This window comes from Oncorhynchus clarkii, chromosome 13, assembly GCF_045791955.1.
Source record: "Oncorhynchus clarkii lewisi isolate Uvic-CL-2024 chromosome 13, UVic_Ocla_1.0, whole genome shotgun sequence".
Classification (NCBI taxonomy): Eukaryota; Metazoa; Chordata; class Actinopteri; order Salmoniformes; family Salmonidae; genus Oncorhynchus; species Oncorhynchus clarkii.
Window position 1 is genome coordinate 50,558,455 of NC_092159.1, and position 23,409 is coordinate 50,581,863.

At 46.2% G+C, this 23,409-nt stretch overlaps 1 protein-coding gene across 7 annotated transcripts; it reads right to left on the bottom strand.

Annotated features, from left to right (window-relative positions):
• Positions 1-7,148: 7,148 nt before the first annotated feature.
• On the bottom strand, positions 7,149-22,690 carry LOC139365039 (mediator of RNA polymerase II transcription subunit 25-like). 7 transcript variants are annotated; one of them, XM_071102367.1, is made up of 20 exons: positions 22,533-22,677; positions 21,552-21,679; positions 21,414-21,459; positions 21,188-21,312; positions 20,995-21,093; positions 19,425-19,545; positions 19,138-19,294; positions 18,920-19,047; positions 18,735-18,810; positions 18,154-18,431; positions 17,926-18,024; positions 16,819-16,901; positions 16,638-16,695; positions 16,426-16,533; positions 15,867-16,040; positions 11,086-11,199; positions 10,827-10,898; positions 8,525-8,695; positions 8,190-8,310; positions 7,149-7,679 (listed from the first exon to the last, which is right to left on the bottom strand). In XM_071102367.1, the coding sequence occupies exons 2-20, from the start codon at positions 21,674-21,676 to the stop codon at positions 7,573-7,575; spliced, it is 2,262 nt and encodes a 753-aa protein (XP_070958468.1). In that variant the 5' UTR covers positions 21,677-21,679; positions 22,533-22,677; the 3' UTR covers positions 7,149-7,572. The 7 variants fall into 7 exon arrangements, with proteins under 7 accessions (XP_070958468.1, XP_070958471.1, XP_070958472.1 ...); XM_071102366.1 differs by having other exon boundaries at positions 7,151-7,679; positions 16,819-16,904; positions 22,533-22,690; XM_071102368.1 differs by having other exon boundaries at positions 7,151-7,679; positions 16,819-16,904; positions 18,735-18,783.
• Between the last annotated feature and the right edge of the window lie 719 nt (positions 22,691-23,409).

Genomic DNA, 23,409 nt, shown 5'->3' on the forward strand with positions numbered 1-23,409 from the left:
TGTGCCCAAGAACACTAAGGTAACCTGCCTAAATGACTACCGACCTGTAGCACTCACGTCTGTAGCCATGAAATGCTTTGAAAGGCTGGACATGGCTCAACACCATTATCTCAGAAACCCTAGATCCACTCCATTTTGCATACCGCACCAACAGATCCACAGATGATGCAATCACTATTGTGCTCCACACTGCCCTTTCCCACCTGGACAAAAGGAACACCTATATGAGAATGCTATTCATTGACTACAGCTCAGCGTTCAACACCATAGTGCCCTCAAAGCTCATCACTAAGCTAAGGTCCCTGGAACTAAACACCTCCCTCTGCAACTGGATCTTGGACTTTCTGACGGGCCGCCCGCAGGTGGTAAGTGTAGGTAACAACACATCCGCCACGCTGATCCTCAACACGGGAGCCCCTCAGGGGTCCGTGCTCAGTCCCCTCCTGTACTCCCTGTTCACTCATGACTGCACGGCCAGGCACGACTCCAACACCATCATTAAGTTTGCTGATGACACAACAGTGGTAGGCCTATCACCGACAACGATGAGACAGCCTATAGGGAGGAGGTCAGAGACCTGACTGTGTGGTGCAAGGACAACAACCTCTCCCTCAACGTGATCAAGACAAAGGAGATGATTGTGGACTACAGAAAAAGGAGGACCGAGCACACCCCCATTCTCATCAACGGGGCTGTAGTGGAGCAGGTTGAGAGCTTCAAGTTCCTTGGCGTCCACATCACTAACAAACTAACATGGTCCAAGCACACCAAGACAGTCGCGAAGAGGGCACGACAAAACCTATCCCCCTCAGGAGACTGAAAAGATTTGGCATGGGTCCTCCAATCCTCAAAAGGTTTTACAACTGCACCATTGAGAGCAACCTGATGGGTTGCATCACTGCCTGGTATGGCAACTGCTTGGCCTCCGACCGCAAGGTACTACAGTGGGTAGTGCGTATGGCCCAGTACATCACCGGGGCCAAGCTTCCTGCCATCCAGGACCTCTATACCGTGCTTCTACACCTGCATTGCTTGCTGTTTGGGGTTTTAGGCTGGGTTTCTGTACAGCACTTTGAGATATCAGCTGATGTACGAAGGGCTATATAAATACATTTGAAATTTGATATACCAGGCAGTGTCAGAGGAAGACCCTAAAAATTGTCAAAGACTCCAGCCACCCTAGTCATAGACTGTTCTCTCTGCTACCACACGGCAAGTGGTACCGGAGCGCCAAGTCTAGGCCCAAGAGGCTCCTAAATAGCTTCCACCCCCAAGCCATAAGACTCCTAAACAGCTAATAAAATTCCCCCCCCCCCACTCCCCACTGGAATGCTGCTGCTACTGTCTGTTATATCTATGCATAGTCACTTTAATAACTCTACCTACATGTACAACATATTACCTCAATTACCTCAACACCGGTGCCCCCGCACATTGACTCTGTACCGGGACCCCCTGTATATAGCCTCCACATTGACTCTGTACCGGGACCCCCTGTATATAGCCTCCACATTGACTCTGTACCGGTGCCCCCTGTATGTAGCCTCCACATTGACTCTGTACCGGTACCCCCTGTATGTAGCCTCCACATTGACTCTGTACCGGTACCCCCTGTATTTAGCCTCCACATTGACTCTGTACCGGTACCCCCTGTATATAGCCTCCACATTGACTCTGTACCGGTACCCCCTGTATTTAGCCTCCACATTGACTCTGTACCGGTACCCCCTGTATTTAGCCTCCACATTGACTCTGTACCGGTACCCCCTGTATATAGCCTCCACATTGACTCTGTACCGGTACCCCCTGTATATAGCCTCCACATTGACTCTGTACCGGTACCCCCTGTATATAGCCTCCACATTGACTCTGTACCGGTGCCCCCTGTATATAGCCTCCACATTGACTCTGTACCGGTACCCCCTGTATATATCCTCCACATTGACTCTGTACCGGTACCCCCTGTATATAGCCTCCACATTGACTCTGTACCGGTACCCCCTGTATATATCCTCCACATTGACTCTGTACCGGTACCCCCTGTATATAGCCTCCACATTGACTCTGTACCGGTACCCCCTATATATAGCCTCCACATTGACTCTGTACCGGTGCCCCATGTATGTAGCCTCCACATTGACTCTGTACCGGTACCCCCTGTATATAGCCTCCACATTGACTCTGTACCGGTGCCCCCTGTATATAGCCTCCACATTGACTCTGTACCGGTGCCCCCTGTATATAGCCTCCACATTGACTCTGTACCGGTGCCCCCTGTATATAGCCTCCACATTGACTCTGTACCGGTGCCCCCTGTATATAGCCTCCACATTGACTCTGTACCGGTACCCCCTGTATATAGCCTCCACATTGACTCTGTACCGGTGCCCCCTGTATATAGCCTCCACATTGACTCTGTACCGGTGCCCCCTGTATATAGCCTCCACATTGACTCTGTACCGGTGCCCCCTGTATGTAGCCCTGCTATTGTTATTTACTGCTGCTCTTTAATCATTTGTTATTCTTAACTCTTACTTTCTTTTTGTATTTTCTTAAAACTGAATTGTTGGTTAAGTGCTTATAAGTAAGCATTTCACTGTAAGATCTACCTACACCTGTTGTATTGTGCGCATGTGACAAATACAATTTACTTTCATTTGATTTAGATTGAAAAGCGTCTGCTGTTGTGAACAGTGGAGGCTGCTAAGGGGAGGACGGCTATAGTAATGGCTGGAATGGAGTCAATGGAATGGTATCAAACGCATGGTTTCCATGTGGTTGATACCACTCCATTGAATCCATTCCAGACATTATTATGAGCCGTCCTACCCTCAGCAGCCTCCAGTGAAATACATATAATCCTGACAGAAAGCTGATGAAGATACATGTGCATCTGTGTGTTTTTAGTTGTTACTCTACAGGTTATACTCAGGGTTTGAAGTTGAGTAGGTAGAGAGAGAGAGAGAGAGGAGAGAGAGAGAGGGAGAGAGAGAGAGGGGGGGGGAGAGCAAGAGGGAGAGAGGGAGTGCATGAGAGAGAGAGTGAGAGAGAGGGATATAGTGAAAGGGATATATATAGAAAGAGAGCATATGAGTGTGTGTGAGAGAGAGAGAAAGTGAGGGTAATAGAGAGAAAAATAGTATTTGGGTGTATGTGTGTGAGAGAGGTAGAGAGAGGAGGGGATAGAGAGATTGGGAGAGAGAGAACGAGTGTGTGTGAGAGACACAGATAGAGAGAGTTTGTGTGTGAGGGGGGAGGTAGAGATGCACGTGTGCTTTTATTAGGGAACGTTCTCTGCTGTTTGGCTCTGACAAGTTCCCTTGGCAACGATCAAGCACATACAGTACCTAGAGCCCCACCCCTCAGCACACACATTCATTGCTATGAATCTTTCAGAACGGGTCTGTGTTCTCTCTATTTAGTATGATTTCTCTCAAATATGAGATCAATATTGTGATACTCAGGGATGGGAGGGGGCGTGTCAGTGGGAGACAGCGATTGGGGGACTGAGAGAGGAAGGAGAGGTCATTGCAATGAGAGACTGTGTCTATGCAATAGAGAGAGAGAGAGGGAGAGAAGGGGGGCAGGGGATAATCAGATGGGCGATTAGTGGTGAATTGATAACGTTCTATATTCAGACATGGTGAATCAGTCTTTTTCACAACCACTTCTCTCTCTCTGACACACACACACACACACACTCTTCACACGCTTCACCGTCATGTCCTATCTCCCTATACCTTCCTTGTCATTCCATGTGAGTAACAGACCATTTCATGAAAGTCAGTACATTACATGTGATTGGGGCTCCCTCTAAGGTCTGTGTTTGGAATGGTGCCCACTCAATGCCCCCATTATGTACATGGCCTAAGCTGCCCCCCCAACCCCTTACCCCCCACCGTCTCTCTTCCGTTTACCCCACCAGTCCCTACTCGTTGCAGTACACAATAGAGCACTCACTCCACTGACATATCTAGACGATTAGTTTTCTTTCTCCCTCTCCTCCCTGTCCCCTACCATCTCTCTGTGCAGTAACAGTGTGTCATTGTTCACAGCCTATAGAAGTCCACTGGAATTCCATACCAATGTGCAGCGCTTTTGCATTGCATCGCTCTCCCCTCCTCCTTCTCCCCTGCATGCCTCCCTCCATCCCTTTCTCTATTAAATTTCCAGTCACACAACAGTGCAGTGGATATCCCTCCCTCTTCTCTAACTCACACACCACATCCCTCCCTCCTCCTCTCCCGCTCTTCTTCTCTCTCTCTCACACAGAGCTGTTGTCTGTCTGCCTGGATCTCTATCACTGCCTCTTGATATTGACTGTTCTTTCTCCACTTTGAACCTCTCAATCTCTCTCACCCTTGATATAGACCGCTCTCTTTCCACCTCCAATCTCTTCATCTCTCCACCCTCATCATTTAAAAGAGCCACACACACATCCACTCCTCCTTCTCTCTCTCTCACTCCCTGTTTGTGTCCCTGTACCGCAGTGTCTGCTCAGGCTGTATGATCAGGAGTGACCCCCCCGGCACTGGGGGGGGTTCTGTTCTGGCCGTCAGGGCAGCCTATAAGTGACTGATTGAGTGGACACCACAAGCCGTTAAATGAATAGAGGCGGGAGCCGCTGGAAGGATGCAGTTCATATGGAGGTAGAGCACTTGCAACCTAGTATCTGCGGCTCTGCGTTTTGGTTAAAGCTCTGTCCTGCTACGCTGGGTTGATGTTCCTGTTCCTCTCTGTCTTGGGCTGTGTTAGCACATTGAGATGTGCTTGGCTGCTGCAGCTCCCTCTGCAATGTTCAGATCTCATGGCTGCTGTGGTGTGGATATTGCTGTGTATGTGAGTTAAGTGTCTGTTAGCGTTAACTGCGTTAGCGGTTAGCGTTGGGAGCTGTGTCACCTTAGCACTCTGCTGGGTCGCAGCAACAAGGAGACTGTAGGGTATGAAGTGAGCCAGAAACACCGGCCGTGCGGGAGGCACCCCGTTTCCCTTCTCAGAATCTCAGAGCTGAACTTTCTGCATCATCTGGGGGCCTTGAGAGACCTTTGATCTTTATCTGATGGGTTAACAGCATGGACCCCAGCAGTAGACAACAACCTATCCTCTGTGATACATACTAAATTCAACATTCATCTCTTGTGACTAGCCAGGCTAGGATCCATCCATGCTCTGAAGCTTAGCTTTACACTCTGAAAGAGGAGCTGCACTCTGACACAGAGTTAACCAAGCCTGCATCTCCACTACTGAGTCGATAGACCTCCTCCATCACAAACAACACCATCTGGCACCCCACATCCATTAGGTAGCATTGACCTCCACCACCAGGCCCAGTGTAGCTCCACCACCAGGCCCAGTGTAGCTCTACCACCAGGCCCTAAAAAGTAAAGACCAATCCAATTTAAGGCATGATATCATCCCCTCTCCAAGCTAAATGTAGCTGTACCAGAAGGCTTTAAAAATACATCCACTCACCACTAGGCCTGATAACACTCCTCCAGCATGCCATAAAACAAACTCTGCCCCCAAGCCCATAAACCCCATCAGGCCCAACAACACTTCTGCCTCCAGGCCAATAAACTCCATCTCCAGGCCCTATAAACACCCAGGCTCACACAATGGCCCACTGTCCTCTTGACAACCAGGACGGACAGACCACAGCTAGAGAAAGTGTCAACAGTCCAATTCAATAACATAGGAAAAAGAGCCTGTCACATCTGCTCTATCAACTCAATATATATCACAACAAAATCATCATACTTTACTTTTAGTCTCATGCGTACTATTCCGCTACTCCCTGCTCATATGGTAGAAGCATCATTTCAGAGACGTGTAGCTGGCATTAAAGGACACGCAGTGATGTCGAAATACGGAGAGATTAACTCAGCCCATTAGAAAGACGGAGAAGAGAGAGAGAGAATGTCAGCTCACAGGGTCGACCAGTGATGGAAGGAGGGAGGCAGGTGAGAGATGAATGCCAGCCACTGGGGGACTAGTCAGTGTCTGTCTTTCCGTCTGTGTGAGTACGTGAGGGAGAGGTGGAGAAAAAAGCTTAGAAACAAGAACCCAGTGTCATGGTATCTAAGCAACCATCTCCATCTCCCTGGTGACAGGGACTGACATCACTTCCCGTCTGTGCATCTGCACAGGGCTAACAATGTGTTGGTCTGTGGGGTAATAAGGTTCAAGTGTACATAATGTTTCGTTTTGCAGCATGTGTATACAGCTCACTGGACTGTGTGCAGTTAGTACAGGTGTCTGTGTATAATACACGCTACAGGATTAATTGCCAACAATATTTAATGGAGTAGTGTTATGTGAGTGTCTGCAATGTGTGTGTGTTTAGTCTGTTTTTAGCCATGTGAAGCTCATTGTGGGCACATATGTGGACACTGCCATGTGCGCATGCGGTCAGCCTGATTGTGCATTATGGCAGGGAAAACATGGCCAAGCGACGCCATCTGGTATAACTACTTGGCACAGGACGCCTCGGTACGGTTCCACAACATATTGGAGTAGTTAGAATTAACACACACCATTTGGCAGAAACACACTTCAAACTATATATCGGTGTGTCTACTTTAGTCATTCTCACACACTGCTGTAGTGTTAATACACACATTCAGACAGACTACTGTCAGAAAGAGTTGGATAACAGGCATTCGGGCACAGATCAATCTATGTCAGGGCTCTCAAACCCTGTTCCTGGAGAGCTATAGTCTTGCAAGTTTTTGCTCCAGCTAATTATTAGAATCAGGTGCGCTAGATTAGGACTGTAGTGAAAACCTACAGGACAGTAGCTCTCCAGGAACAGGACTGTAGTGAAAACCTACAGGACGGTAGCTCTCCAGGAACAGGACTGTAGTGAAAACCTACAGGACGGTAGCTCTCCATGAACAGGACTGTAGTGAAAACCTACAGGACAGTAGCTCTCCAGGAACAGGACTGTAGTGAAAACCTACAGGACTGTAGTGAAAACCTACAGGACAGTAGCTCTCCAGGAACAGGACTGTAGTGAAAACCTACAGGACGGTAGCTCTCCATGAACAGGACTGTAGTGAAAACCTACAGGACGGTAGCTCTCCAGGAACAGGGTTGGAGAGCCCTGGTCTATGTGTGTACTCACTTTTAAAAAGGACTCTACACATTGGTTGGCTCCTTGACAAAATGTATCTATTTCATCTCAATAAAACAACATAATATAGCTCAAAAACACAACTTCAGAAAAAGTTAAACCTCAATAAAAAATACATTTCATATAAACAATTAAATGAATGTAAAACAGGTTTCCATACAAGCACACAACAGTGTAATGAACACTGTCCTCCCATTGCGTTGGCTTCATTAGGTGTGTGATAGGGTGTGTGTTTGTGTGTGTGCATATGCATATGCATGAGAGTGGGTGCTTGCATGTCCTCCCCTCATCATCTCCAATAACTCTACAGTACAAACTTTTGATATAAAAAAAGAAAAAAAGCCAGAGTTGAAACTAGGAAAACTACATCTCCCAGTCTGCCCCCATGATGAAACTGAAAATGCTGGTTGCTGGGGGATGTAGTCTTTGTGGGTCCAAATTCAAATAAGGTCCATGAGAATCTCATCCTCCATGACGGAAGACACCTGGGGCATCCCGGGGGGCTGGGCTCCAGGGCCCCTCTGACCAGCAGCCATCATCATCTGACCTGAGAGAGAGAGAGAGAGTTAACCTGGGACAGCAATAGGTACATTGATGACATTATCATAAACACAGTGGTAATAAACTACAGACTAACTACTTTTGAGTTACAGGTAGAGTCAGCGACGCACGAAGTAAACAGCATTATCGAGCAGACTTGAGCAAAAACCAAGAATGTGAAGTGCGAGTCTAAACTGTTCAGCTATAAGGTTGCAGCAAAGTGAAAGGCACCATGCACATACTCTATGAGACAGCATCACTCTAATCTGTGACATCCTCAATTCATCCTGCTGCTGGTGTCAACGCCACATAGCCCAGTCTCAGTCTGATAACCATAGGCACGGATGGGAGAGATATGTTCAATCACCCTCCCTTTTGAATTTAGCAGTTTACATACAAAAGCTCAATCATTAGGAAACAATTGCTTCCTAATGACAGATTGCATTCTAAAGCCAATCCTTGCACTGATGTCTAGCTCCAAACTATGTGAGTGAAAGGGTCCACGGCTGTAGCTAACCTGCCAGGGGCTGTCTCCACTGGGCCTGCATTTGGGGGCCCGCTCCTGGAGTAGGGTGGACCAGCTGCCCTCCCAGCCCCTGGTGAGGCATCATACCCTGCATGTGACCAACACCACCCTGCTGAGAGACAGGAACACAACACCTAGGTTACCATCAATTATACAGTAGGTAGGACCTTCATTATCATTAACCAATAGAGACAAGTATTACATATTTAGAAGCCTTTCTAGAGTGTGCAGTGGTGATCTAGCCCTGGCTACAAGACGATGCACTACAACAAATGTATTTCATGAATGACGGTCAAGGCTGGTAGAGTTAACTGTTGTGTTCTTACTGGCTGCTGTTGGCTGAGGAGGAGACTGCGCAGCTGTGGATTGGCTCCTGGGTTTGGAAGGCGGAGCATGGCACCCTGGGGCGGGGCCTGTCCACCCTGAGCGACCTGGTTGGGCGGAGCACCGGTGACGGGTGGCTGCTGATTAGGTGCGCCGGATGCTCTCATCGTCATCTGGATGAGAAGCAGAGAGTCAAAGAGGTTTAGAAGAAGGTTGGAGAGATAAGAGCACTAAGTAGAGTGAGACTTTAAATACAGTGCCTTCAGAAAGTATTCACAGCCCTTCCCCCTTTTTCATATTTTGTTGTGTTACAGCCTGATTTTAGATTTTGTGTCACTGATCTACACACAAAATATAATTTTGTTTGTATAAAATTTTAGAAAAATAAATAAATCTAAACTGAAAAGTATTGAGTCAATAAGTATTCTACCCCTTTTTTTATAGCAAGCCTAAATAAGTTCAGGAGTAAAACTTGGCTTAACCAATCACATAATAAGTTGCATGGACTCACTGTGTGCAATAATAGTGTTTAACATGATTTATGAATTACTAGACCATCTCTGTACCCCACACATACAGTACAACCATCTGTAAGGACCCTCAATCGAGGAGTGAATTTCAAGCACAGATTCAACCACAAAGACCAAGGAGGTTGTTCAATGCCTCACAAAGAAAGGCACCGATTAGTAGATGTGTAAAAACATTTTTAAATTGTTTTTTTAAAGCAGACGCTGAATATCCATTTGAGCATGGTGAAGTTATTAAATAGGGTTTAAATAGGCTTTGGAAGGTGTATCAATACACCCAGTCACTACGAAGATAGAGGTGTCCTTCCTAACTTGCCGGAGAGGAAGGAAACTGCTCAGGGATTTCACGATGAGGCCAATGGTGACTTTAAAACAGTTACAAAGTTGAATGGTAGTGATAGGAGAACGGAAACCTGTACAGCAGGGATCAAACTAGATTCAGCCGCGGAACGATTTTTTCTTCAGCAGACGGTCAGGGGGCCAGAACATAATAACAAATCATTTGTACACTTCAAATTGACCGCAGAAGCCCGAACAGATATAGTATTTGACTCAAATATAATAATTTCAAACCTTGCTTACATTTATACACAATCACATATATCTCTCTATTATACACTGGAATAGTTTGGAGATTTCAAAAATTAAAAACACTTGGAGCTGATTTGCTGGTGTTTTTTCAGTCTCATGTCCAACAGAATATATTCCAAAACATGCCACTTAAGTCACTTAAAATGTGACAAAAATGAACTTTTTGTCCTGAAAACAAAGTGGGGCAAATACAAATACAACACAACACGACTGAGTACCACTCTTCATATTTTAAAGCATGGTGGTGGCTGCATCATGTTATGTGTATGCTTGTCATCGGCAAGGAATATGGAGTTTTTTGGGATAAAAATAAATGGAATACAGCTATAAGCACAGTCAAAATCATACAGGAAAACCTGGTTGTCTTCTTTCCAACAGATACTGGGTGAGGAATTCATCTTTCAGCAGGACAATAACCTAAAACATAAGGGCAAATCTACCCTGGAGTTGCTTACCAAGACGACAATGAATGTTCCTGAGTGGCCTAGTTACAGATTTGACTTAAATTGGCTTGAAAATCTATGGCAAGACTTGAAAATGGCTGTCTAGCAATGATCAACAATGAACTTGACAGAGCTTGAAGAATTTTAAGAAGAATATGGGCAAATATAGTACAATCCAGAAAGTTACCCAGACAGTCTCAGCTATAATCATTGCCAAAGGTGCTTCTACAAAGTATTAATCAGGGGTGTGAATACTAAGGTGAGAGATATTTCTGTACTTAATTTTCAATAAATTTGCTAACATTTTTAAACACATTTTCACATTGTCGTTATGGGGTATTTGTGTGTAGATGGGTGAGAAAAAAAGCATTGAATCCATTTTGAATTCAGGCTGTAACAAAACAATGTGAAATAAGTCAAAGGCTATGAATACTTTCTGAAGGCACTGTACATATGATTCATTGGAACGGTGTACCGGGTTTACTTTAAAAAGAGCCAGGCCGAATGTAACAATGTAACTCGCTGAACCCAGAACATGCTGGGCTGGCTATATTGGTAGCAGTGAGCACCCATCGAGACAGTGTGAGAGAGTAGCCAACACATGCAGAGTGGAGAGGAGCTGCTCACCAACCAGGCAGGTGCCAAAACGAGCACAGGGAGGGTTTGTGCCTGGTAAAGTTCAGTGCATTTTTTTAACATGCATTTTGGGTGAGAGTTTTTGTGTATATGTGTGTGAGTCTCACCAGGTTGGCCTGTCTCTGCTGTTCCTCCATCAGAGTGACCTGACTAACAGAGGGCATGCCCACCACCACAGACTGAACAGAGGAGAGAGAGAAGAGGAGGAAGAGAAGGTGCAGAAGGGGAGGAGATGAAAGTCATTGCGGGACATGCAGTCATTTCGGGACAATAGAAACAGGAGATGCAGACAGGAGGAGTGTGTGAGGGGAGAGGGAGGAAACGAGGAGTGCCCAAGCTGAGACACCACAGGATTAATCACAGTACCTGCTGCTGCACGTTGCCATGGGAGACAGGGATGGGCCCCTGCGGCCGGTTGAGGAAGTTCTGATTGGGTTGAACCTGGCCAGGTGGCCCTGACATCGGCCCTCCTGAACCCATCTGGAGAAGAGAACCAACAAGGTTACTTTTCTAGTGTAAGGTGACAGACAAAATGAGAAAAAAAATCCAGAACATCACACTGTAGGATTTTTAATGAATTTATTTGCAAATTATGGTGGAAAATAAGTATTTGGTCAATAACAAAAGTTTATCTCAATACTTTGTTATATACCCTTTGTTGGCAATGACAGAGGTCAAACGTTTTCTGTAAGTCTTCACAAGGTTTTCACACACTGTTGCTGGTATTTTGGCCCATTCCTCCATGCAGATCTCCTCTAGAGCAGTGATGTTTTGGGGATGTTGCTGGGCAACACGGACTTTCAACTCCCTCCAAAGATTTTCTATGGGGTTGAGATCTGGAGACTGGCTAGGCCACTCCAGGACCTTAATGCTTCTGACGAAGCCACTCCTTTGTTGCCGGGGCGGTGTGTGTGGGATCATTGTCATGCTGAAAGACTCAGCCACGTTTCATCTTCAATGCCCTTGCTGATGGTAGGCTTTGTTACTTTGGTCCCAGCTCTCTGCAGGTCATTCACTAGGTCCCCACATGTGGTTCTGGGATTTTTTTAAATTTATTTATTTTTTTACCCCTTTTTCTCCCCAATTTCGTGGTATCCAATTGTTGTAGTAGCTACTATCTTGTCTCATTGCTACAACTCCCGTACGGGCTCGGGAGAGACGAAGGCTGAATGTCATGCGTCCTCCGATACACAACCCAACCAGCCGTACTGCTTCTTAACACAGCGCGCATTCAACCCGGAAGCCAGCCGCACCAATGTGTCGGAGGCTACACCGTGCACCTGGCCACCTTGGCTAGCGCGCACTGCGCCCGGCCCGCCACAGGAGTCGCTGGTGCGCGATGAGACAAGGAGATCCCTACCGACCAATCCCTCCCTAACCCGGACGACGCTAGGCCAATTGTGCGTCGCCCCACGGACCTCCCGGTCGCGGCCGGTTACGACAGAGCCTGGGCGCGAACCCAGGGACTCTGATGGCACAGCTGGCGCCCTTAACCACTGCGCCACCCGGGAGGCTGGTTCTGGGATTTTTGCTCACCGTTCTTGTGATCATTTTGACCCCACGGGGTGAGATCTTGCGTGGAGCCCCAGATCGAGGGAGATTATCAGTGGTCTTGTATGTCTTCCATTTCCTAATAATTGCTCCCACAGTTGATTTCTTCAAACCAAGCTGCTTACCTATTGCAGATTCAGTCTTCCCAGCCTGGTGCAGGTCTCCAATTTTGTTTCTGGTGTCCTTTGACAGCTCTTTGGTCTTGACCATAGTGGAGTTTGGATTGTGATTGTTTGAGGTTGTGGACAGGTGTATTTTAGACTGATAACAAGTTCAAACAGGTGCCATTAATACAGTTAACGAGTAGAGGACAGAGGAGCCTCTTAAAGAAGAAGTTACAGGTCTGTGAGAGCCAGAAATCTTGCTTGTTTGTAGGTGACCAAATACTTATTTTCCACCATAATTTGCATATAAATTCATTAAAAATCCTACAATGTGATTCTCATTTTGTCTGTCATAGTTGAAGTGTACCTATGATGAAAATTACAGGCCTCATCTTTTTAAGTGGGAGAACTTGCACAATTGGTGGCTGACTAAATACTTTTTTGCCCCACTGTACTTATAATGGTATTCCTGCCTATCCTAACCTGTCTAATCGTGGCACTGGATGAGACAACACCATCTACGACATGTGTCAAACTCAAGGCCACAAGACGATTCCATCCTGCCTGCAGTTTTTTTAAGCTATTTTTTTCCAGGCGAAAACCAATCTCAATTAACGTTGCAATGACTAAAACCAAATCAAACTGTGTAGAAATTATAATTGATCTACATTTATAGTCTCTTCACTCTGTCCAGTTTGCTAACAGTCATCGAAAGCTAACAGTCAGGGAGCATCGAAAATTCCAAAAGTGATGGAGGAATATTTTTGCACATTTTGACAGAGAGGAATTATTACCCATTTGAAGTGCAGCCCTCCAGACCTCAGTGAAGACAGAATGTGGCCCGCGGGGTAAATTAGTTTGACACCCCTGATCTAGGATAAGGATAAAAGCTGTCCGTCTCCTCTATTTTCTCCTCTCTCTTCCCTGTGGACTTCCTATTTAACTCAGCAGCCTGCCTAAAAACACCCAGAGCACACATTAAAGGCCCAGTGCAGTCAAAACGTCATTTTACTGTGTTTTACACACTGAGGTTGGAATAGTACTATGAAAATAATGCTCTTTTAGTGTCAGAGCTGTTTTAAAAGACATTCTGAAATGGGTTGGCGTTTTGGCCTACCTGGTGACATCACCAGGCGGTAAAAAGTTCCAAACCTCTCTGCCAATAAGAGCTAGTTAAGTTTTCCCCTCTTCACTCAGACCATAGCTTAAGAAAATGCGCTTTGCTAAGAAGCTATTTTTTTTTACAATTTTAACTAGGGATGTGCATGTATTCAAATAACATCATAAGCCTATTTTAACACTGAAAAAGCCCTTTCTAAATTAAATGTAACATTTCAAATAATTAATAAAACATTTTCTGTATAGTTTTTAATAAAACAAACTTTACAATGTAGTTTTTATGACGTGCTCCCCAGAAGAAAAAAGAGGTATCCTTCTTGTGTAGCTTGTTATTTATGTTGGCCAATCAAAGCTGTGAAGAGTCTCAATTTGTAGAAAGTGGAGTGAGAGTTTACTAATACATGTGAGATGGAATAAAATTATGTAATTAAAAGTTAGCGAAATGAGAAGAGGTAGGCTACAACGAGCATCCAACAAGTAGGTTGTTGTTAGCCTAGCTAACTATAACCGTCTCTCTCTCTCCCTCCGGTCCCATCTCACATACACTGCCCCCTCTGCAGCATAGTGCACCAGCCTCTCCCCTTCAGGCAGCACTGCTCAGGTTAAAGTTTAAAAACCACATGCATTTAGAATATCCAGATATCTGACAAATATTCATGATACTATTGAATAGTGAAACTATTTCTAACCCCATCCATAATTATAATTGAATACAATCACAGTAAGGTACTTAATTGTTACCCAGAAATGATTTGATATTGAGAGAAAAACAGCTGCATTGGACCTTTAACATCAAGTCATCTTTCAGGGAAAATATTCAGGGAAAATATTCAATTTGGGTCTTTCACGGTTATAAAATCATATCTAATCACCAGTAACACTATTCCAGAGCCACGTCTGGAAAAAAAATACCCCAAACAACGATCAAATAATTGACATTTTAATTGTGTTGAGATTGCCATAGCAATTCTCCATTAGCAATGCAGCTTTGAATATGTAATGGGACACAAGGTCTCCGTCTTCTCTAAATACACACGGTCTAACATGTTTTTCACTTAAATTTGCAGCATGAGTAGACAGGCGGCATCAACTATAATGGGAGCAGAAAGGCTGTGAGGATATAAAGTCATGTAGACCACAGGCAGGTTGGATTTGAGTGTTTGAGTGACTTAGAGTGTTGGACTAGTAACCGAAAGGTTGCAAGATTGAATCCCCGAGCTGACAAGGTAGAAATCTGTCGTTCTGCCCCTGAACAAGGCAGTTAACCCACTGTTCCTAGGCCATCATTGAAAATAGGAATTTGTACTTAACTGACTTGTCTAGTTAAAAAGGTAAATATTTTTAAAATAAAATAAATTGACCACCTCATTGGCCCAAGACTGCTCTTGGGAAGCCCTTCCACTGTGCTGGCTAGTATAGCTCCAGTTACTAGCGCGTATACTACCCCCTTTTCTCCAGGTTAAATCCCTTCATTCCCTCCTAACTCACAGTGGTGCTGCTGGACCTGTCTGTATGCCTCACCGAGCAGTGTTTGTGGTTGTTGATGACCCGTGTCTGTATGCCTCACCGAGCGGTGCTGCTGGACCTGTCTGTCTGACGCACCGAGCAGTGTTTGTGGTTGTTGATGACCCGTGTCTGTATGACTCACCGAGCGGTGCTGCTGGACCTGTCTGTCTGACGCACCGAGCAGTGTTTGTGGTTGTTGATGACCCGTGTCTGTATGACTCACCGAGCGGTGCTGCTGGACCTGTCTGTATGCCTCACCGAGCAGTGTTTGTGGTTGTTGATGACCCGTGTCTGTATGCCTCACCGAGCGGTGCTGCTGGACCTGTCTGTCTGACGCACCGAGCAGTGTTTGTGGTTGTTGATGACCCGTGTCTGTATGACTCACCGAGCGGTGCTGCTGGACCTGTCTGTCTGACGCACCGAGCAGTGTTTGTGGTTGTTGATGACCCGTGTCTGTATGACTCACCGAGCGGTGCTGCTGGACCTGTCTGTCTGACGCACCGAGCAGTGTTTGTGGTTGTTGATGACCCGTGTCTGTATGACTCACCGAGCGGTGCTGCTGGACCTGTCTGTATGCCTCACCGAGCAGTGTTTGTGGTTGTTGATGACCCGTGTCTGTATGCCTCACCGAGCGGTGCTGCTGGACCTGTCTGTCTGACGCACCGAGCAGTGTTTGTGGTTGTTGATGACCCGTGTCTGTATGACTCACCGAGCGGTGCTGCTGGACCTGTCTGTCTGACGCACCGAGCAGTGTTTGTGGTTGTTGATGACCCGTGTCTGTATGACTCACCGAGCGGTGCTGCTGGACCTGTCTGACGCACCGAGCAGTGTTTGTGGTTGTTGATGACCCGTGTCTGTATGACTCACCGAGCGGTGCTGCTGGACCTGTTTGTGGTTGGTGATGACCTGTCGGATGCCGTTGACGAAGCCACTCTGGTCGTTGGGGATGAGGCCCATGAAAATCCTCTTCTTGGAGGAGTAGAGCAGCATGAGCACCCGCACCTCACAGGGGGCGCTGTGGGGGAAGTGGACGCACCCCGCCTGCAGCCAGAGGGGGGACATAGGTCAGAACTGTCTGTCAGTCTGTCACAGCCCTCGTCATAGTTCAAGTGACACAAAACCAGTCAACCTGACCTGAATTCAATCGGACCTGGGTAAATCTCACAGGCTGCATGCAGGTTTTCTATGACGCCCGACAGCGTTGAAAATCTCTGTAGCCGTTTACTAAATTATGAACATGGTGCCCCCTCTAGTGTTCTCAGTGTTACTGCAGCCTATTTATATCTGCCTAGTCCATCTAGTGCACAATGGAGGGAACTGCTGATGTCTATTGTTGAGACTCCACTGTATTGAATATTGAGACAGAAAAGGATAGGGACAAACGGCAGCAAAAATAGAGCATGTGAAGCAGAAGAGCTGGACTTACAAATCCAGTGGCCATGATACGATAAAGACCTTTTAGTGACTCCACATCTTTGTTGGTGAAGAGAAACTGAACCATTCTAGAGTTTCTGAAGAGGGGACCGAGTGTTGTCTGGGGAGGGAGAAAGACTTTATTTAGATGTCTGTATTCTCAATGTCATCGAGTCATTTCTGAACACACACACACACACACACAGAGAGAGAGGGTTCTCTCACCAGTAGCTGTTGTGGGATCAATTGCATGATGAGCTTCTGTGGCCACTGGTCGGCATTTCTGTCATGAAGAACAGGGAACAAACCAATCAGAACTCTTCATACATATAGCAATACACACAGTGAACAATCAGTGCAGCTGACACTGGCATGATATCAAAGATAGTGTTTCACTGAAACTCACAGGTTCTCTCCTTGGTTGACTTGCACCTGGCAGGGCAGGGAGCGAGTGAGTTTGGTATTGGAATCCATGGACGAGGCTTTAGGCTTCTGAAGTGATGGATGGAGAGAGGGTGGGGGAGGTAGGGAGGGAGGAGAGGAATGTTTGGAGAAATGGAAGGAGAGGTTTGGAAGTTAGCATACAGAGTGACCAGGGGGCTTCGGTCCTACACCCAGGGGCACCGTTTGAATAAAAACCTCCATGTTAGAAATGACCCAACATGCAAAACAGTGCTGCCAGTGGAACATTGTGAAGAGGATGGATGGCGCCAATCCTACGGGAAAATAAGCAGCGTTCATCTTCAGGGGATCAATAGTGGATCAATAGTTAATCAATCCCAGATTGGTCAGCTCTGCTGCAGTCCCCGTTGACCATTACTACTGCATTGTGTTGGGATTAAAGACCAGATGTATGGGTTCTTTATATGTGTACTGTACAGCATTTGGGAGGACTCTCGTGGATTAGAGGAGACTAAGATATGATCCAGCAATATCCTGACCTGAACAAGGAAGATATACAAATCTAACCTGAATGCTGCATCTATTGATACGTGACTTCAGATGCACTTTAGTGACCTGTGGCAATACTATGTCTATTTTCTATGTGTTTGGGGATGTTGTGGTCTAACTGTGTGTTGGTTACAGTGTGTAGGCTTGCTGCACATTGTTGTGTGATAGAGTTTCATGGTCAACAGGTATCACAGAAGAAGTAGTGCAAATCAGTCAATACTTAGTGATTATTGACCAAGTCACGTTTTCAAATGGCTTGGAAACACAAACATCTCCAGAGTTGATTAGTATTTTAGATCATTAACATGCATGTTCCCCTACAACAGGTTCAACCATGTCAAGTAACTCCATCACTTTGACCTGAGGTGAAATCCATCACAAAGGTATAGTATGATTATTCACGTCATAATCAATGACAGTTGATTCAATCAGTTCCAAGCATAGCTTTGTTGCAGACCTTATAACATTCCTTTACAAGGTCAGAGGATGACTTGAACACACAAATACAAGACGTATAGACCTCTTCAGCAACATGTTTACACCAAGTTCTAGTTTCCCTCACCTCTTGCCACTCCAGTACCCCACTCCATGCTACAATCTTATTGGCAACGCCTTGCTGCTGTCCCCCAATCGGATTTGCCTGGGCTGCAGACACACCAGGCTATCAGAAGAAAATGAGAGAAAGAGAAAGCGTTAGATGGAGGGAAAGACAACTTGACTGGAGGCAGAGAAGTTTAATATTGATGTGGAGTATTGTGGGAAGATGATGCAACATATGGACAGGCCTCACCATGCCAGGCTGTGAGGATGGGGGCGTCTGCTGATTGGCTGTGGGCTGCTGCTGCTGCTGAGGGGGCACTGGCTGCTGCTGATTGGGCTGTGGTTGTCCCGGCGGCTGGACTTGTTGCTGCTGCGGGGGAGGGGCTTGTTGCTGAGGCAACATGGGTGTGGAAACTATGGTGACTGTGGATAGGCTGGGCTGACTGGAGGGAGCCAACTTTACTCCTGCTACAGATGGGAGAGTTGACTGACCGCTGAATGGGGGACCAGGATTGACCATGCCTGGGACTAGATGGGAGATGCCGAAAAAGACAAGGTAACAGATATAATGGACACCTCATATTCAACTCTGGAATTCGAAGCCAGTTCCGTACTGTCCCCCCCCATTCTAACCCTCTAATCAGGGACTGATTTTGACCCGGTGCATTTAATTATCAGGTAGAACAGAAAACCTGCAGGCTCCGGACCTCGTAGGGTAAGAAGTGAACACCCCTATAATAGACTACCTGTAATAGACTAACAATCAACCTGGGCTGATGATCAACCATACTGGTGACAGAGGATAGAAGAATGCAGGCTATTGGTACTCACAGCGACTCTTCTGGTTGTTGGCTGCCTCTACAGCCATCTGTGCAGCTGCCTGGGCCGCGTTAAGGGAAGGTGGGGGCTGACAGGGCAGCAAGAGAGGGAGAGAGAACACTGTGTCAGCTAAGAGCCTGTCAATCCAATGTTGATGGGCTGGTAAAAGCTACCAAGTTAAAACATATCTTCAGTACCTGATATGGATGGGCCGTGCTTATTGGTGGAGGAGCCTGCAAGGCGGGACCAAGAGGAGGCTGACTGACAGGCAGGGGTTGAGGGGGTAGAATTGGTTTGAGAGGGCCCGATTCTCCCCCTGATGACACTGGAGAAAGAAACATTTTAGAATTTGATGGGCCGATACTGACTTCAATCAATTTGTTCTCTGTCAATTATGTCGAGTGCTGCTCCTCACCAGGAAGTGAGATACCCCTAACCAGGATCATGTGGAAGGGGTCTTGGCTGTAGTCTGGGTGGGGGTCGACCTGTCCCCCGACTGGTGACGCCCTGTCGAACAGCGCCCGTAACGCTGGCAGTTTCCGTGGCGACACCACAGAAAAATGAATCCCTCTCTGAGGAAGAGGCACAAGGTTATTATGGAATATCAGCAGCCATTAATAAGTACAGAAGTCACATCATTCCCCAAAATGGCCCAGCGGGTAGTCTATACAGGCTATCTGATAGAGGTGCTATGTTACTTACATCTCTGATGATCTTGACCAGATTGTCTGCAGTGCAGCCCGTATAGCTGACACTCTCCACGGCAGGGAGCAGGTATGGCGGAGAGTTACACAGCAGAACACAGACTTTGTGTGTCTGACCTCTGATTAATAGAGACAAGAGACATATGCTAGTGTGTGTGTCTACTAAACTCAGCAAAAAAAGGGTTTAAACACTGTTTCCCATGCTTGTTCAATGAACCATAAACAATTCATGAACATGCACCTGTAGAACGGTCGTTAAGACTAACAGCTTACAGACAGTAGGCAATTAAGGTCACAGTTATGAAAACTTAGGACACTAAAGAGGCCTTTCTACTGACTCTGAAAAACACCAAAAGAAAGATGCCCAGGGTCCCTGCTCATCTGCGTGAACGTGCCTTAGGCATGCTGCAAGGAGGCATGAGGACTGCAGATGTGGCCAGGGGAATAAATTGCAATGTCCGTACTGTGAGACGCCTAAAACAGCGCTACAGGGGGACAGGACGGACAGCTGATCGTCCTCGCAGTGGCAGACCACGTGTGACAACACCTGCACAGGATCGATACATCCGAACATCACACCTGCGGGACAGGTACAGGATGGCAACAACAACTGCCCGAGTTACACCAGGAAAGCACAATCCCTCCATCAGTGCTCAGACTGTCCACAATAGGCTGACAGGCTGGACTGAGGGCTTATAGGCAGGGGGCTGTTGTAAGGCAGGTCCCATCACCGTTAACAACATCGCTTATGGGCACAAACCCACCTTCGCTGGACCAGACAGGACTAGCAAAAAGTGCTCTTCACTGACGAGTCATGGTTTTGTCTCACCAGGGGTGATGGTCGGATTCGCGTTTATTGTCGAAGGAATGAGGGTTACACCGAGGCCTGTACTCTGGAGCGGGATCGATTTGGAGGGGGAGGGTCCGTCATGGTCTGGGGCAGTGTGTCACAGCATCATCGGACAGAGCTTGTCGTCATTGCAGGCAATCTCAACGCTGTGCGTTATAGGGAAGACATCCTCCTCCCTCATGTGGTACCCTTCCTGCAGGCTCATCCTGACATGACCATCCAGCATGACAATGCCACCAGCTATACTGCTCATTCTGTGTGTGATTTCCTGCAAGACAGGGACGTCAGTGTTCTGCCATGGCCAGCGAAGAGAGGACCTGGAATCAGAGGGTGAGGGCTAGGGCCATTCCCCCCAGAAATGTCAGGGAACTTGCAGGTGCCTTGCTGGAAGAGTGGGATAACATCTCACAGCAAGAACTGGCCAAATTGGTGCAATCCATGAGGAGATGCACTGCAGTACTTAATGCAGCTGGTGGCCACACCAGATACTGACTGTTACTTTTGATTTTGACTTCCTCCCCCCTCCCTTGTTCAGGGACACGTTATTCCATTTCTGTTAGTCACGTCTGTGGAACTTGTTCCGTTTATGTCTCAGTTGTTGAATCTTGTGTAAATATTTGTATGAACATAACATGTTAAGTTTGCTAAAAATAAACACAGTTGACAGTGAGGACGTTTCTTTTTTTTTGCTGAGTTTAGTAATAAAAGAAGAACTCACATTTGCTCCCTCATCTTTTTGAAGTCATCAAAGAGCTGCAAGGCCACAGACAGACCCTCTGCGATGAGACTACAGCTCTCTGCTCCTCCTCCCATGAACCTGACAGAGACAAAGTTACACATTGATCAAGGAAGATTAATACTAACGAATCTTAACATGTCCTTCTAAATAGCATGACAAAAACAAATCTTACTGGATGCTGTCAATCCACGAGACAAACTCAAAGGCTGAGCTGGTTGGTGCGTGACACTGGACGTAGGATTCAGGAGCACAGTCCACTGTGTTGAACACAACAAGACCATACTGTGTGCCTCCATACTGAAAGAAGAGGAGAGAATTGGCATTGTTGTTCTCATACCTTCTTAAATAAAGACTAAATAAATAGTAATAACCGTAAGGAGAAAACAAAGGAGACTCACATCTCCTCCAAAGTCTGTCTCTGCTGGAGGGCCTCCATTGAAGTACCTGTGACGATGGGACAGGGACCAAGTCAGGACTCCACAGAGCGATATTGTACATACCCAATGAAGCAAAAAGTACAATTGAAGTCCACTTACTCGATTGCAGGTAGTATGTAATGTTTTCTGAGGGATTCAAAATAGGGGCCGAGGTTTGCAGTTCCTTCGATGACGAACACCACGTCTGCCACTTGATTGGCGCCAGGTTTAATGGGCAGGTCCATGATCTAGATGGAGAAAAAAGTTGACTAGTTGAATCAGTTACTGGGCCATAACAAAAGTTGCTCTCCCTGTGATCACTGGTTGTGACAGGTATGCATAACATACTGTGATATGTTACCTAGGTTTACGTTATGATAGCTAACTATTTAACAATACCTCACATGAACACTCGATCTTGATAAAACGAAATGCATGGAATAGCAGATGGAAAGTTGTCCATCAGTCCAGAATCAATTGTCCATATTGAAAAATAACCAAATCAGGCATAATGCGTTAGGCAGAAGATAAGAACTAGACAGGCATAAAATGCATAATTAGCTACACTCCTTTGGTCGTTTTTAGCTGGACAACTATAAATAAACGTATACTGATGGACCACGGCTACTGATTATGCTCAGTCAAAGCATCCTAAAGTTACGTGTGTGTGTGTATTCATTTACGCCTTGCAACGGAAACCGTTTAAGAACCAAACGGGAGCAAAACATAACGGGGAGGGTCCTACCTAAATTCGCCTAATAGAAACTATTGTTCGTGGCAAAACGTTTTCCGTTTGGAGTAAAAGGTAGAATCGGCGTAATGAACACACACCCCCAGTCAGCCAACGTTAGCTTAGCTCCCGCTAACTTTTGTACATCAATGACCAGCAACTCCTACATTCACTATAAAGTTATACAGCTAACAGTAATGTGGTTAACATGTCAAACATTTTAATAGACTAATATAAAAGCTTTAGTAAGCGAAGTAGAAATTCAATTTATCGTGGGCATGTAGACATTATAGCATTAGCGAGGTGGTCACAAGCCAATGCTAGCCAAAGGATTTCATTAATTGCGTTCAGCTAGCCAGAGGGCTACTCACCTGGCGGTATTTAGCCGTCAGCCAAATAATTGTGTTTTAGACGAGGCCAAATACTTAAATTGTACAGTTAAAACGAAACCATTGTCATTTTGACACACAAAGTAGGCCGTGCCGAAAACAAACCACTAGTCAAACGTTCTGTTATCGACATCTAAGGCCTGGTTGAGCTTGAAAATGGACCATAAGGGATGCTCAATCAACAACCGAGCAACTGATCAAGAACTGATTGACCTCTCTATGGCTGTCATTAGGAACCTACGCGGTAACTGACAGTCCTGACAGTCAGTGACTGTCCTATCATGTATACCAAATTGATGACATTTACAGTGAATTTATAGAGACATATAATATATATGAGATATTATTTATTTGCCATATATGCCATACCGCCTTGTTACACCAGAGGTCAGCACAGTCTGCCAGTCTTAGAAAATGACTAGGCCTTGAAGGCAGTGAGCTGCATGATTTGAGAGACAACAGGCAAGGAAGTGATACATCAGTGATTATAGCCCCCCCTTGTCCATGTATCCAGTACATCAAGCATAAACCTATACGTCCTGTACGTTTACATAGGTTGTGAAATGGGCCTACAGGTTCTGCCTAACCCCGTTGCCAACGTAACATTTTTATAACCAGGACATGTCTCGATCACCTCCTATCCTCTGTGCTGAAATAAACACATAATTACTGGGGTGGCCTTCAGCGAGCTAACCTGTTGTCAAATCAACACACTGCGCCACGAGCGAAACCTGTGAACGGAACGCAACGGGCGCTGTGTTTCTCTCGTCCAACCATAGAATATATTCCCCTGTGGCACTGTGAGCCAGTCAGCACAGCCCAGCGAACAGCAAAGGGCATCAGAGCTCATCAAACTCAA